At 42.4% G+C, this 16,702-nt stretch overlaps 1 protein-coding gene across 2 annotated transcripts in view; it reads right to left on the bottom strand.

Moving 5' to 3' along the window:
• LAPTM5 (lysosomal protein transmembrane 5) overlaps window positions 1–12,254 on the bottom strand; it is a 41,934-nt gene extending 29,680 nt beyond the window's left edge. Inside the window, exons 1-2 of one of the 2 annotated variants that reach the window (XM_074217890.1) lie at window positions 12,218–12,254; window positions 11,026–11,177 (exon numbers count right to left, since the gene is read on the bottom strand). In XM_074217890.1, the coding sequence (XP_074073991.1) occupies window positions 11,026–11,145 (120 nt within the window). In that variant the 5' untranslated portion in view covers window positions 11,146–11,177; window positions 12,218–12,254. The remainder of the gene's footprint in view (window positions 1–11,025; window positions 11,178–12,217) is intronic. The other variant, XM_074217891.1, reaches the window with a different exon arrangement.
• Window positions 12,255–16,702: the final 4,448 nt, after the last annotated feature.

Here is a 16,702-nt window from a genome sequence, read left to right as displayed (position 1 = left end):
CATCATTAATGATGTCCCAAGTGTCAAATAATTCAAAGGCCCGGTCATTCTCTTTGACCTTTCTGCAATAATGGATGGTGAAGACTATACCATTCTTGAATAGTCTTCCACCCCCTGATTTCTGAAACAATATTGAATATCCTCCTACTTCTCTGACTATTCATTCTCAATCACTATAGGGTTCTCTCTCCTAACTCCAAAGCATTAATATTTCTCAAGACTCTGCCCTATTTCTTCTTCTTCTTCTTCTTCTTCTTCTTCTTCTTCTTCTTCTTCTTCTTCTTCTTCTTCTTCTTCTCTCTCTCTCTCTCTCTCTCTCTCTCTCTCTCTCTCTCTCTCTCTCTCTCTCCCTCAACTCCTGATTTATCTCATCCACTTTTATGGTTTCAATTATCACCTCTATGAAGGTAGTAACAATAATCACAGGGATTTCTACAGACTTTTTAAGATAAAAAAGAATTTAACCCACATACTTTCATTTCAGTCTCACCAATGTCCCTAAATGTAAGCCCTCTAACTGGATTTTATTGTCACAGTAAGTAGTTGAGGTAGGTGCCAGTTCTTTCTGGTACCAAGTCCAACAACACACTGTTTCTATTAAACCATGTATGTATAGGTGTAAAAACAGAGACAGAAAAAGAGGGAAAATGAGAAAGGGGAAGAAGAAGAAGAAGAGGAGGAGGAGGAGGGGAAAGGAGGAGGAGGGGAAGGGAAGGGAGAAAGGAAGGGAAGGGGGAAAGGAAGGGAAGGGGGAAAGGGAGGGAAGGGGGAAAGGAAGGGAAGGGGGAAAGGAAGGGAAGGGGAGGGAGGAGGAAGGAGGAAGAGAAGGGGAGGGGGAGGGGAGGGGAAGACCAGAGGAGGGCAGAGGAGGAGGAGGAGAGAATGCCAGCTCTCTGCAGAGTTCCAAGCCCACACCTCTGACTGACTTGAACATGCCCTCCTGGATGACTTGCCAATAACACAGACTCTAAATGTTCTAAGCTGAATTCATCTTTCCCCCTCCAAGTGCTGTCCCTCTGAGGCCTCTCTTTCTTCCAGTATCCTCCAAGTCACCCAACCAAGTTCAAATCCTTGAGCACATCTTCCCTTTTTTAAGCACAGTACCTTAAGCACAGAGTGATGCTTAATAAAGAATTGCTCATTAATTGATCAGTTTTCCCCCACTGGGTTCCCCACAGTCAACCAGTTGCCAGGTGGTTTTGGTTTCATCTCATCTCTTACACCCACCCCTCCTTCTCCCTTCCCACAGCAACCTTAACTCAGGTTTCCAGAACTGCTCACCTAGGCAAATTCACAAGCCTCCTTACTTGCTTCTCTGCCCTCTACTATCTATACCACACAGTTACCAACACCTTTCTAATGCACAAATCAAATCCTTTCACTGTCTTGCTTCAACATCTTCAATGGCTCCCTATTGTCTAATGAAATGATGAAAATTCTCTGGACTGGCATTCCAGTCCCTCCACAGCCTTGGCTCCTACCTGCCTTCCCAGTTATAATCCACAGAACTTCCCTTCAAACACTGCCTGCTCTATCTGAACCGATATGTTGGATATTCCTGATCTCATCCTGTCTTCTCTCATATTCGTGTACTTGTTCAAGCCAGCCTCAGGTCTAGAATGAGATCTCATCCCTACCCTCCTCTCTCCATTTCAGGTCCTTCAAGGTCTCAGATCAGATGCTTCACCCTCCATAAAGCCTCAGAGAATATTTAAAAAATTATCCCTCTCTACTTAAGTGGAAATTACAGTTTCACAACAGATCATATTGGGCCTGACCTGCATTCAAATCCTTCCTCAGACATTCATTCCAGTATATGATGCTGGGGAAGTAATTTAACTTTCATAAGCCTCAGTGACTAGATCCTGTGAAATGTGGGTTAAGAATAGCTAGCACCTATCTCACAGGGTTGTTATGAGACTCAAAGAAGAGAATATATATATATATATATATATACACACACGAGTCTATTTTGGAAAGTGGCTAGAGTGCTGGAAAAGGAGTCAAAAAAGACCCGAATTCAAATTTAACTTCAAATGGTACTAGTTATATAATCCTGGGAATGTCATTTGACATTCTGTGCATCAGTTTTCACATCCGCAAAATGGAGATAATCATGGTGCCTACCTCCCAGAGTTGTTATGAGGATCAAATGAGATAATTATAAAGTAAATCTCTATATAAATGTGAGTAATTATTACCATACAGAGTACTATGGAAACCTTAAAGGCCTATATAAATTTTAGCTATTGTAATTCATACCCTTCTTCTTCCTTGATGGTTTCTTAAAGAAAAGGACTATGATTTTTTATCCCCAACATTTAGCAGGCAATAAGTGAGTCTCAGGAAGCTTCCTGAGGGAAGGAAAAAAGGGAATATACACATGTTAAAAAATTATCTCACTAGAGAAGTTAAGTGACTTGCCTAGGGTCATGCAGCTAGTAAGTGTCAGAGGTGAAATTTAAACCCAAGTCTTCATTACTCCAAACTCAGTTTTCTAACTCTATTTTAATGTTTCCTCCTTGTATACATAACAGGTTTACAGAAGTGTTCCTTGAACTTGCATTTGTCCTAGTTCTTCCCCATTGCTCACCCCACCCTATCTCCAATCCTTTGGAGCACATCTAATGCATCTATCTACCCATCCCTGCAAATATTTGGAAACAATTATTATGCTCTGCTCCCCCTCCCACCCTAGCCTTGCCTTTTCCAGGCTATAATCCTCCCCATCTATGTGGAACCTTGGAGCCTGAGTTACAAGCTCTTCATTAAGGATTCAGTAACCACAGTGCTCTCTCACAAGACACACACTTGACACTTTTATCTTTCACCTCCAGGTCTTTGCATTGGCTCTTTCCCATGGCCAGAATAGTTCCCCTACTCATCCCCACTTCTTGGAATTCCCTAGCTCCATCCAAGTTGAACTACAGATCTATTTCTTACACAAGGTCTTTTCTGATCTCTCCACTGGTTAGGAACTCTTCCCCATGCCCTATCCTAACAAATTACTTTGGATAAATATTTTCCACATAAATCACCTCATCACCTCTTACGTAGATTATCATAATAGAATTCTAGTTGGTTTTTCCCCTTTAAATCTTTCCTAACTCTTATCTATCCTCCATCTAGCTGTCAAGGTGATTTTTCTGTTTTTAATTAAATGTTAATTTTCTCTCCCTTTCATCTGCTTTTCCATTAGAAAAGAAAACCAAAATTCTTGTAATTCATATCCAAGCAAAAAACAATTCATGCATCAGTCATGTCCAAATGTAGATATATAGATATATATATAGATAGATGGATAGATAGATAGATAGATAGATAGATAGATATAGATATATATCATTTTATATCTTGAGTCCATCACTTGTCAAGAAACAATCTTTTTTGTCAATCTTCTGGAATTGTGGTTAGTTTTTACATTGCTTATTTCTGACGTCTTTCAGAAATGGCTTGCCTTTACAATGTTATTATCATATAAATTGTTGTGGTTCTGGTCACTCTATCAGCCCATTCAAGTTGTCCCAGGTTTGTCTGAAACTTCCCTTTCATCATTTCTTATGGCACAATAGTATTCCATTTTATTCATATGACCTACTTGGTTCAGCCATTCACTAGCTGATAGAAGCTTTTCTTTTAACTTTATGCTATATAATTTAACCTCATATATTTAGATGTGTATGAAGTATCTACAATTGTTAGTGAAAAGTATTTACTATAATATATATATTAATATAATAGAGAAAAATATTATTACATCTTGGCAAGAATAATAAATGGTTAATAAATGCATACAATTTGTTTGCCTATGCATATCTTCAGCAAGCATCTGCCCAGAAACTAAATTTTCACAAGTAGATTTTTACTGCGTTGTAAATTCTTAATCACCTACCTTATTAGATTAGCCTAGATTTTCATGTTTAACAATGACACCAATCTTTTACCTTCTGTGTGATTGAGAAGGTTCCCAGAAGGCATGCTGCTTTTTAAATTTAATACAGTGAGATAGGGATGAATTATAGCACAAATTTAAAAAAAAATCATTGCCACAAGTAACTTTTCTAAATTGTATTTTTGATAAACAACTTAGTAAGACACACGAATTTGATCGATGTGATGGCCATCCATGAATCCAGAGGACATGCTAGCCATCTCCTGACAGAGAAGGGAACATTCAATGTGAAGAATGAGAAATATATTTCTAGACACGATCCGTGTGGAGATTGAGTTTGCTTAATGATGCATGTTTGTTACAAGGGTTTAGATTTCTTTCTTTTTCATATTTGCACCAAATACTGAGTTTTCCACAGGCCTATCGGACATTATAGGAAGAGCTCATTTAATTTGTTGAGTCTGTAGACTTTCATTTTCAGTTTTTAGAACTGGGGATTGGGGGAAATGGGGAAATAGAGAATTTCAATCCTTATCGATTTTTTAAAGTGTCGTTCTGATCATGTCATTTCCCTTCAAATATAAACTCTTCTACTGACATTGAATGTCCTTCACAAATGTACAGATCTTCTCAGCCTTGGCTCCTTTCCACACGACCACCATCCAACGCAACTGGCCCGCCTGTTGTTCCTCAAACATAAAACTCCATCCTCCCATTACCTGAAATAGTCTCCTTCCTCACTTCTATTTCTTAGTTCCTCTGGCTTCTGGAAAGACTCAGTTCAACCATTTAATAAATGTTGAATGAGTGAGTGTTGATGGAATCTCATCTGCAGACCGACTTCCTGGTTCTCCCAGCTAATAATGCTTCCCTGCTCAGATTCCCTTCTTTCTACTCTGTATGTAGTTAACACACACACACACACACACACACACACACACACACACACACACACCATATATATCTTCATGCTTATGATGTCTCCTCCAATAAAGTGAATCAAGTGTGAACTTCTTGAGGGAAGGAATTGTTTCTGTATTTCTTTGTATCACCAATGCTTATCCCAGGGCCTGGGACATAGTAAAAACTTAATAAATACCTGTAAGTTTTTTAGACATGATTAGTGTAGAAATTTGTTTTATTTGGACATCTCTTTGTTACAAAGGTTTTTGATCTCCCCCTACATCCCATCCCAAGGGAAGGGAAAAGGAAGAAAAATAGATTTTTATTCATTGAAAAAATGTAATTAAACAATTTAATTTTTAAGAAAATGCATATTGACTGATTGATTGATGGTACAGATCCACTCAGAAGAGTAAGAACCTGACTCTGTGTCTCTGCCACATGTCACATAGGCCAGTTTCACACCCTGGGGGATACAGGAAGGACTTAGAACTTGTGAAAACTTCTAAGGAATCCAGGCTAAAGTAGAGGCAGTATGGAGGTACTGGGTGCCCAGAGAAAGAGGGGCCCAGACAAAGAGGCAGGAACACACGCCACATACACTCTTCGATAGGTCACCCCACAGGGAGGAAAGAATGAAAGCAAAGAAGTTTCACCCCCTCCCCACCCTTCCTTAGGTTGCTCTGCTGATGATTATCATTGCAAAAAAGTTGAGAAAGACATTAAAAAGGAAGCACCCAGAGTGGCAAGACACCAGGGCCTGTCTGTCCTTTATCGTGGGCACACTCAGTGAGCCAAGGGGCTGATGATTTCCGCCACGCTTGACTAAAATAAGGCACCGGCTGCCAGCAGATGCATGGGTGCTGTCCCTGCCAAACAGTCAAGAAGCTATTTTTATCACCCAAACATCAACTTTCAAATGTCACTCAGGAAGCTGCCCCAAAGGCCATCAGCCTTCAGTTTCTACCTTCCCCACTCAAGTTGTGCTTTTAGTTCTCATAGGTTGCTCATTCTACTCATTCAGTCATTCAAGAAGCCCTGGGCACCGACTGTGGGGCACAAATAGAGACAAAGACCAATCACACCTGGGTCTGTTCACCAGAAGCTCACAGTCTAGTGGTTGAGATAACATAATTATAAGATTTGATGGGACACCTGCTATTTGGAAGGAACAGACCAGTTAGAGAAAGAGACCAATTCTAATTTTAAGACCATAATAGATGGGCAACTCTGGGGATCTGGGACAAGCAGAAACATTTTAAATTCATGCTTTATCCTCACCATGAATACCAAGGTTTCTGCTCCTGGGCCTTTGGAGATAGGGTCAAAGTCCCTCCTGTGGGACTTTTCAAAGAGTCCATTAAAGAATGTCAGTCTTAGGATTATCCATGGTGGAGGTCAAAATAAATATACCCACACATTGGGGTGGAGGGAGCCCTAGACTTGGAGCCAGAAGACCTCGGTTCTCATCCTCCTCCCCTTGTCATTCATTGCAGGAGCTAGGGCAAGTCATTTTGTCCCTCTAGACTTCAATTTCCTGTCTGTAGGAAGGAATATACTGGCAAAGGTTCCTTCCAGCTCAAACATTCTGAGTATCCGTATGCTCTCCCAAGCTTCAACATTCCATGTTTTGACATTCTATTCTAAGAACCCCCCCCCATTCTGATATTCTGGGTCCTAGTATTGCAAGAAAACTTTTTTCTGACCATTAACTGAAAAGCCATCATCATCATCATCATCGTCGTCGTCGTCATCATCACTAGGTTTACAAAGTTTACAAAACACTTCCATCAACATTCTCTCATTTTGATCTTCACAATAACCTTAGGAGATGGATGCTTCCATCATTCCCATTTTAGAGATGAAAAAACTGAGGCAGCAGAGGTTAAGTGACTTGCCCAAGGTCATTCAAGGTAATATAGCTAAGCTGCAATTCTAGTTCTAAAATGTGCATTTTCCACCACACCATACTATCTCTCATGTCCCATATCTTGCTCAAACAATCTGACCCAGACCCAAGTCTTCATAGTCTGAAGGCTCTCCCTTTCCACCTCCTGTGATTTCTCTTTGTGAAACAGTTCAAGTATGTTTGCAGCTCTGTTTTGCACCCTTACCCTGCCTGGGTTCTTGATGTCGACCTGCCCCAAGCTGTGGTCTGTGCTTGAAGATAATGCCCCTCTTCCCCTCAAAAACAACACATAACTTTCGACTCCTTCCAAGTCCCCATCTCAGTCAGAGATCTAATCAACTCACCGTCGGGTATTTTAACTTCATGTCATTGTCCTAACTTTGCCTCACAGGAGAACTTGAAATAATGAGCAGAAGTTTCAAGGATATCTATTTAAACTTGTTACCATTTTTTAAAAGGGTGAAAAATTTCCTAAAAACTAGTGCTATCCAAAATTGAAATGAATCACTAGATGATCACTGGATTGGGAAGGACCTCCGAGGTTTTCCTGTGGTCCTGAGGAAAAAATCTACCTCCAGTCAGAGAAGATCCAAGTTCAAAACTTGATTCCATCTCTTGCTTCATGAGTGACCACAACCAAGTCCCTTCAGCTTTCTAAAGCTCAATTTTCTTTTCTATAACCTGACAGCCAAATCTCTTCCATCTAAACCTATGCTTCATTTTACAAATGAGGAAGAAGGAAAACAAGCAATTAAGCCCCTATTAAACACTAAGCACTTGATAAAAATGATCTTTAACCCTCACAACAATCCTGTAAGCTAGGTGCTATCATCACTCCCACCTCCGTTTTACAATTGAAGAAACTGAGGCAGTGATAGGTTAAAGTTTACACAGCTTGTGAGAAGGTGAGGCAAGATTGGAGCTCAGGTCTTTCTGACTCCAGACTCAGTGGAAAGAGCACTGAATCACCAAAGGAGGTCCAGAGAGTTTAAGTAATTAACCCAAGGACCCACACCAAGTAGGTAAAAGTACTAGATTTCAAGTCCAAGTCTTCTGACTTATTAATTCCCCATACAGGCATAATAAACTGGACTAGGTGACCACTGAGGCAGCTTCTGACATTCTGTCCCAATAACAGTGACTCCAATTTTCTTGGAACTTGCAACATTTTCTTGAGAGTGGAACAGCTATTTTCATCCTCATTTCACAGGAAGAAAATGGGTCCCAAAAAAGGTTAAGGACTTTACTCCAAGTCAAGTAGCTAGCAAAGGGACATTCAGGACTCAAATGCAAGTTTTAGATGACCAATGGGGAGTTTCTCTCCAGGGCACCATACGGCTTCTCTCGCCAAAGAGACATCTATACCAGTGTCCTTTAGCATCATAAATCAAGAGCTGCAAGAGGCCTCAGAAACCATCTAGTTCAACCACCTCATTTTATAGTTAAGGAAACTGAGGCTCCGGTGGTTGAATTTATATGCCCTATCACAAAATCACTAAATGTCAGAGACAAGACTTAAATTCAGATTTTCTAACTCCAAAGCTAGTGATCTTTCCACTGTATGTACCACATTGCCTCTAGCAATGGTTGAGTAATTGTGACTGTCTAAGCCTGCCTGGGGAATACACAATCACAGAACCTCTAAATTGGAAAGGATCTCAGTTCCATCTAGCCCAATCCTGTGCTTGCTCTGACTCAAGGAGCTTCCAGTTATACCTCTTAGCTTGGTATGGGGAGTCCATCATGGCAGGGGCCACTCCTGGCAAAGAGCAGGCTCCAAGTTGCATTATGATGGGGTGCTAGCAAATAACAGACAAACCTGGCTATAGTTAACAGTTGGGCTACATGGTTTTCAAGAACAAGGAGGAAATATTCCACTATCTTCCCATTCCATCACTTGCCCTGGACAGGTTACATTTGGTCTATGGACCATATTTGGATGTGGGTACTACATTTTAGAGAGAATGATAAAAAAGTAAAGAGTACCCAGGAAAACCAACTAGGATTGTTAAAGACTCCAAGAAGATTGGGATTCACTGTAGAAAACTTAGAGTGTTTAGAATGGAACAGAGAGAGGATGTAAGGGAGGAATGGAAACTATATTCAGCTATTGTGAGAAAGAGGGAATAACCTTGTTCTGCTTGGCAAAACCAGGAATGATGGAGGGAAGTTACAGAAAAGCAGATTTAGAATCCATCTAAAGAAAAACTTAGCAATTGGAACTATCTCTCCAGAGATAGTCCCTTTCCCTCATTAGCAGATTTCAACATGTAGATAGCCACATGTTGGGAATTTTGTAGGAGGGATGCAAGATCAAGCACAGGATGGGGCTAGAAGACCACTGAGATCCTTTCCAATTAAGAGGTTCTGTGATTGTGTGTTCCCCAGGTCGGCTTAGCCAGTCATAATTACCCAAGTGAGCCAGGAAAGGTATGCCCTCTCCAGATCACAGGGCTTACTAAGTGTCTGTAGACCCAAGGGACCTTTTCTTGTGGGCAATGGCTGCACAATTGACTGGTCTACTACTCCCCGGAGGGTTAGGCTCATGAGTAACAACGGCTAGGCAGAGTCCTGAGTACAGCACCAAGTATGAGTGACTCTAGCTCTAAGGAAGGCGGAAACATCTGGAATGATTGCATTTTTTTCCATCCAGATGTCTGCTGCTGTGTCAGCTCACCCCAGGTGGGTACATACACATCTGTCACCTTTGGGAACATTCTTAAAATGGTCCAGGTTTGTGCATGCCCGTCACTGGGGATATTTACAGGGTATATATGTGACTCAAGTAAGGCTCCCCCATGGGTCAGATATCTCTCCCACCCAGAGCCTTTGTCTTTGCCTCTCACTTGGACTATTACAACAGACTCCAATCTAATCTCCTCCTTCCTGCTGTACCTTTCCAGTCTGACCTATAGAAGACAACAGAGAATTCTTCATATGCTAAAAATGGAGTCAATAACTGGTGCTGCCTCACCAAGAGAAAGGGCAAGATCAAATAAGATATACATAACCTGGGGCAAATCATTTAGCTCCGTTTGCTTCAGATTAGCTAAAAAGGAAATGGTCCATATATACATTGATCCAAATATATGCAGAAATATTAGTTCCAAATATATATATATATGTGATCTCATATATATATATATATATATATATGTGTGTGTGTGTGTGTGTGTGTGTGTGTGTGTGTGTGTGTGTGTGTGTGAAATTTTTTTGCAAACTTTAAAGTACTATATTTAAAGTACTATTATTCTTCTTCAGGATCTGGTCACCTTTTTTTTTCACTAGAGCTGGAAGGGACTTCATTTTTTCTCAGAGAACTCAGGGCTCTTATTTTTCCCCCAACAAAATGCATTTCTTCTAGGAATAATTCTCTCCACTTTTCCCTCATTGCCTGTCTATGCATGGGTTATTAGAGATCTCTTTTTCCCCTGCTGGCCTCCTCCTAGGAGACTTAGATACAGGTGATACAACTGTGATGGAAATCAATACCACCCACATTCCTTCTGAGTCCAAATGCAAAAGTTCTTTAAAAGTCTCCTTTCTCCCCTGGAGATGAGCTATAGGAGGGTCCTGTAATCTCAGCATTAAGGAGAGCAAGATCAAAGTCAGGAAACCAGAAAGAATGGGAAGGCAGAACCAAAGCAAAATACAAGGAAACACAATTGGAAGAAGTGAAACTTAGGAAAGACAATGTCCTTTAGCAGCTTGGCAACAGGAAGGGAGGTCTCTGGAGCAAAAAAAAAAGAAAAGTTCCTTCCAAAACCAGTCCCACCCATCTGTGGACTGCACAACCATCCCCAGGTTTAAGTGGACCTCAAAGGTTATCAAGTCCAACCTCCCCATTTTGTAGATGAGGAAACTGAGGTTCAAGAGGGAAGAAAGTCATCTGCCCAAGGTCACATGAGAAGTAAATAGAAGCACCAGAATTCAAATCAAAACTCAGCATCTTTTGGAACTAGAAGAGATCCTAGAGACCATTGAGATAATTTTAAAGCAGAGGAAACTGAACACTGGGCAAAGAACAGGGCTTTTAAAAGACCATGCTATGAACCCATAGCCTAGTCAGGTCTAAAACTGAATCATGCCAGCCCAAACATCTTGCCTCCTCCCAACCCTCCCCTGCAGCACCAGCCCAATTTCACTGCTAATACTGTGGTTCTGACACAGATGCAGGTTGTTAGGGCTAGTGGTAGGCAAAGGTTATGGTGATAAATGTCTGACACTCCAACTTGTAGAAGAGTGGTTTTCCTCAGACCCCAGAGAGAGGCAGGTTTCCTGGATGGCACGGCTCCAGGGAAGGGCGAGGGGCATCACTCACCACGTGGTAGATGCCCAGGGCCGTGGTGGCGATCCTGACATTGAAGCAGTAGCAAATACGCTGGGTTGGGACCAGTCTGAGGGCCATGGTTGCTGGCTGCCTGGCCTGGCAGTGGCCCATCCGTCTGTCTGCTCAGCTTCCGACAAGGTCTGCTAAAGAAAAAAAGAGGCAACCTAGACTCCAGTGCAGGGGAAAAAAAAGGAGAAGTCACCTCCCCACCCCACCCCACCCCATTTCACTTCCTTCCTCTACTGACAGAGGCCAGGCTGGTGAGAGAGGGTTTCAAGACGGTGGGGTATATCTCTAATCCAATTCAAATCAAATGTCCATAAAGTTCCCATAGACCTACCCACTAAGGGCCAGATGGTGAGCCAGGAGGCTGAGAAGAAAAATGACACATTCCCCTCCATCAAGGAGCTTATATTCTATAGGCAAAATAAGGGTGAAACAGAAGCTATACAAAGTCATTTCAAAGGATACCAACCACTGAAAGAATCAGGGTCCTATGTGGAAAGTGACCCTTGAGGTTCGAAGGGAACCAGGGGATCTAGGAGGTAAAGGGGAGGAGGGGTGAATATCAGGCATGAATCACAACCTGGGCAAAGGTCTGGAGATGGGAGAAAGCAAAAAATGCACAAGGAACCAACAAGAGGGACAACTGGGCTGGACGGAAAAGTGAGGAAAAGTGAGGAAAGTGTGAAAAGTCCAGGGAAAAAGTATGCTGTGTGGTGAAGTCCTTGAAAAGCCAGCCAAAGGAGCTAGACATTTTATTCTTGACTAGCGGAAGGAGGGCTGTCATCAGAGCTATGCTTTAGGAATATCAGTTTGGCAGCTGTACAGAGGATGAATTGGCAAAGGAAGAGACGAGGTGTAGAAAAGGGATTCAAGAAAAAAAAGCATTTTTAAAACAATTACCCAAGCCAAGCATTGTCCTAAGTGGGGGATGGGAATAGGAGAGGAGTGAGGATGCAAAAGCGAATCTGTCCTTGCTCTCTGGGGGCTTACTTTCTAAGAGGGAGAGAAGACATATGAAGGGGTGTAGCATGGGTATTTTTGTTTGGAAAGTTTCAAATACAATGAAGGGGAGCAAATTGGTCCCCAACTTTTCTGTAGCAAAGGCAGTATTAATATGATGGTGATTGCAGAATTTAAAAAGAGTGGGCATGGGCATGGGGATTGGGGCAATACTCACTGGCAGAGAGAGGTAGTTGCTGAGAAGGCGCCCCAGGAGTAAATGAAGAATAACTGGGAAGTACCCATGATCATGAACCACATGAGGTCCTGCCCTTTCTAGAGAGTTAAGTAATCCAGGATATGGTCTCTAGCCCCACTTCAGCTCACCAGTACCCTCATCCACCCCCCACACACACACCCAGCAAGGTAGCTGATAAGGCCATGACCCAAGAGTAAAAGAGCAGACTTCTTAAGGGATTATCATAACTAATGAATGCATGTTAATTCTCCTTGTGAATGAAGTGAAATATGAATTATCTGAAATACAGCTCAATCTAGCAGGCCTAACCAGGGATCCACATGACTCCATGAAACATGAAGCCATTCGAATATTCTTTTGTAACCCCAATCCCAAAGACCACTGGTGTGGGAGAGATCCAAGCCCTGAGTCTGGGTGGGAGATAAGAGCTGATGAGGCGGAAGAGCTCTTGTCTCCTCAGTTTTCTTTGAGTCTCTGAACTTGGCCCATTTCTGGCTTCCAATTTCAAGAGAGAAGTTGGAAAAGGCCAACTCACTTCATGTTGCTGAAGGAAAAACTGGGGAAAAAAGTCAACCCAAGAAGAACTAGTAATCTCCATCATGCCCCCATTCCCAATTTACTACACTGCGATCTGGGGGAACTTTCCCTTAAGTGAAATCTGAGACTCCCTCTCTTCCTCCCTCCTTCCCTCCCTTCTCTTCTCTTCTCTTCTCTTCTCTTCTCTTCTCTTCTCTTCTCTTCTCTTCTCTTCTCTTCTCTTCTCTTCTCTTCTCTTCTCTTTTCTCTCTCTCTCTGTCTCTGTCTCTCTGTATCTCTGTCTCTCTCTGTCTCTCTGTCTCTCTCTTTGTCTCTGTCTGTCTGTCTCTCTCTCTCTGTCTCTGTCTGTCTCTGTCTCTGTGTTTGTCTGTCTCTCTATCTCTGTCTCTGTCTATGTCTCTTTCTCTCTGCCTCTGTCCTATCTCTGCATCTCTCTGTTTCTCTGTCTCTGTCTGTCTGTCTGTCTTTCTGTCTCTCTCTCTCTGTCCAGTTCTCTGTGTCCCTCCCTCCCTCCCTGACTCTGTCTCTTTGTCTATCTCTGTGTGTGCATCTTTCTGTGTCCGTCTCTACGTCTCATTCTCTCTTTCTCCCTCCTTCTCTCCCTGTCTCTGTCTCTCTGTCTCCCTCCCTCCCTCTCTGTCTCTCTTGGTCTCTTTCTTTCTGCCCCTCTCACCCCCTCCCTCTCTCCCTCTCCCTCTCCCCAAGCTGAACTGAGTTTTCTCACTGCCAGTTGGAGAGTTCCTTCTCTCTGTATTGTCTGGCATATATTCTCCAATCTATACTTTCTCTGACTTTTTATTTGCTACTGATTTGAATGGATGTGCTTTCTTGGATAACTGTTATGGGCTTATTATAGAGCTGTTAACTGGAAGGAAAAGAATCAGTCTTCAGATATAGAATTTGGGGTCTTTCACCTTCCCTCCAATATTGAAATAAAAATCAGAAGTGAATATAAAGCTCACATTCCCTAGATAATGATATTTAAGGGAGTAAGTAGATATATCTTTTACCCAGGACCTCCTCTTTCTGAGAAGAACTGGCCCCAACTTCCTGCTTCCCCTTCTGGCAAGAATTGAAGTCTTCCTTGAATAGGGTTGGGGGGGGGGGGACGTTCCAGATGTCAATTCTGCCTTCCTTCAAGTCACAGAGCAAAATCCCTGTGCTACATATGAGGGACCAGAGGGGCTCACAGCATGAGCCCCTCACTACACTGTAGTATCTCAGAAATTCCCCAGAAGTATGGTTGGGGCGGAGAGCAAGGAATTGACCACCACCAAGTCTATGGACAGGCAAAGGAGGTGGCCACCTGGCCACCCCAGGCCCAGCAGACAACAAATATATGTATAATATTTTGTAATATAACCTATGACCAAATACTTAACCCAAATTTTACAATAAGTTAATACTGGAAACACTACATAAGAGAAAAAGGGAAAAACAAACCAGATTTTTTCTCTGGTACAAAGAGAGGGCAAAAAACTTTTATGTGGATTTTTCCAGATTACCAGGGGCACCTTGCCTTTGACCTCACTCCCCATGTAGAAGGGATAACTATGGTACTTTTAGGCACATGTGTTCTCCTGGAAGAATCCCAACCCCAGAAGGCAAGGCCTATTATTTTTCACATTTTACAAATGAAGAAGAGCATCAGAGAACTGAAGTCATTTGTTCTAGGTTATATAGGGTCAAGAAGCTGTTTGAGGTAAAATTCAAATCCACACCTCCCTGATTCCCATACTCTCCCCACTGTAGTATGCTAACCTCTCCAGGGCATGACTTGGATGGAAAGTAGTAATGGGGGTGCTGTTCTTGTCTTCTTCTGGTTGTGTCCACAAAAAGACTTGGAATCCAGAAGATGGAGAGTGGGGGAGTGGAGGGGAAAGGGTCAAGTGAGTGTGCCAAGAAGGTCAGCTTGTCTGAAATACAAGAGAGGGGAGAAGAGGAGTCATGTAAGAGTTAGGTAGGCTCCAGAGAGAAAATAACTTGAAATGCCAAACTGAAATTTCTTGAGGAGGCGTGCTAGGGAAGTGGATCTGAGATCGAGTCCTGAAGCAGGAGTCAGGAAGTCCCATGTTCAAATTCTTTCTCCCACTATTACTTGCTGTGTGTCCCTGGGCAAATCACTTTGCTTCTGTCTTTCTCAGTTTCCTGCCCAAGCAACCATAGCACCCCCTACCCAGGCTTATTGTGAAGATCAAATGAGATGATATTTGTAAAGTGCTTGGCAAGCCTTATTGTTATTGCTGTTTGTTCTTTACCCTCAAAGAAGAGCATGACATCAGGGAGGGGATGCCATGAGTAGTATGTGAATTGGCTTTGAGTGAGGGAGTGCTGGACTAAGTCACCAGCCTCACTTTCTCCTCTAGAGCCATCTGGGTCTAGTGGCCAGATCTGAATCAGGGAGACTGAAAAAAGTCTTGGATGTGAAGCATTCAGGGTGAAGTGATTTCCCCAAGGTCACAAAGCTTTTAAGTGTCTGAGGTCATATTTGAGCTCTAGGTTCATTGCTCTATTCACTGTGCCACTGGAAGGTTTAAGCAGAGAGTAAATGGCCACTTGTTGAGGAAGCTGTAGAGGGGTCTGGCTTTAGGAAGGGACTAAACTTAAATGACCTCTGAGGTCTTTTCTATGCTTGAACTCAAATCAATCAACCAGCATTTCTGGAACACCAGGGACTGTTCTATGTGTACAGACTCAAAGAAAAATATGAAATAGTTCAGAGCCATCTAGGTCCAATGGGATCAGCTAAGTAGCAGGACAATTTGGAGAGGGCTTTCAGATGCAGCAGGAGACCTGGACCTTTATTAAGCTAAGTTCTTTCCCAGGTGACTACAACCTTAAAGTAATTATATAAATACTAGCTTTTACTATTAATCAGCTAATTACTTAACAAGGGCAATGACACAGTCAGGTCTGGGCTTTTAGATTTCTGTTTTGTTACCATTTTGGATAAATGAGCTTCTTTACTATTGAGGGGAAGTTGGGTGAAGAACATTAATTTGGTGGTGGTGAAAAGTAGATTGGAGAGACCAAACAAGCAATTCGGAAATTATTGCAATGGTTCAGGAAGGAAGTGATGAAGTTCCAGACTAGTTTGCAACCAAGTTAGCCATTAATTAAAAGATCCTTAATTTCCTAAAGGTTGTGGCAGTAGGAATGCTACCATCGATTCCAAATAGAATTTATTTATAAATAATAATCATTTCCAACACTGACAAAGCTCTTTTCTCATTCTGTTCTTCACAACAACCTTAGGTTGAAGCGGGGAGTACATGAATTTTACAGCCACTTTTCACATAAGGAAATTAAAGCCCAAGGGTATTAAATGACTTCTGCCATGATCTTTCTGTCCCAGTGCAGCAAAATGAAGATAAACATTTAAAGAAAAGAGGAAAGGAGCCCCCCAATACACAAAGAAAAGAAATTAGAACTTGACCATGTCCAAGCACCTTATCCAGAGGAGGAAGGAGATTCCTGAGGGACTTACTGGAGGGCTCATAGTGGTTCATAATCCCCACACTAGGAGCTTACCCAGATAACCGCCCAATGGAGTATCCAGAGTAGTCTTCTTCACTAAACTATCAGCCCTTCCATGACTGGAAGCCATTCATTCAGCCAAGGATTCTCCTTGGGGAGAATTTTTCTTTTCCTGCTTCCCCTTACTGCCCCCTCCAGCTCCTTGTGTACATCTGAAACTAGGGGTGAGGAACATGAAGGAAAAAGTCCCTCAGAGGGGTCTGGGACTCAAGGCTAGCTACCTTGAAGGCCTCTTGTTTCTCCCCTGGCCCCTTGTTCACAGAGACCCTCTTGTATCTGAGGAAGCTAGTACATACTGTAACGAGGCTGGTAGCAAACATGCCTCAGTCAGCCCCTGTCCCCCACCCCCAGTGACTGAGGGCCATTATCCTTCCCAGCCCCACCCCCTGG

This window comes from Macrotis lagotis, chromosome 1 (genome assembly GCF_037893015.1).
Source record: "Macrotis lagotis isolate mMagLag1 chromosome 1, bilby.v1.9.chrom.fasta, whole genome shotgun sequence".
Lineage (NCBI taxonomy): Eukaryota > Metazoa > Chordata > Mammalia > Peramelemorphia > Peramelidae > Macrotis > Macrotis lagotis.
The sequence above is the reverse complement of the archived record's forward strand: the minus strand, read 5'-3'. Positions and strand labels throughout refer to the sequence as shown.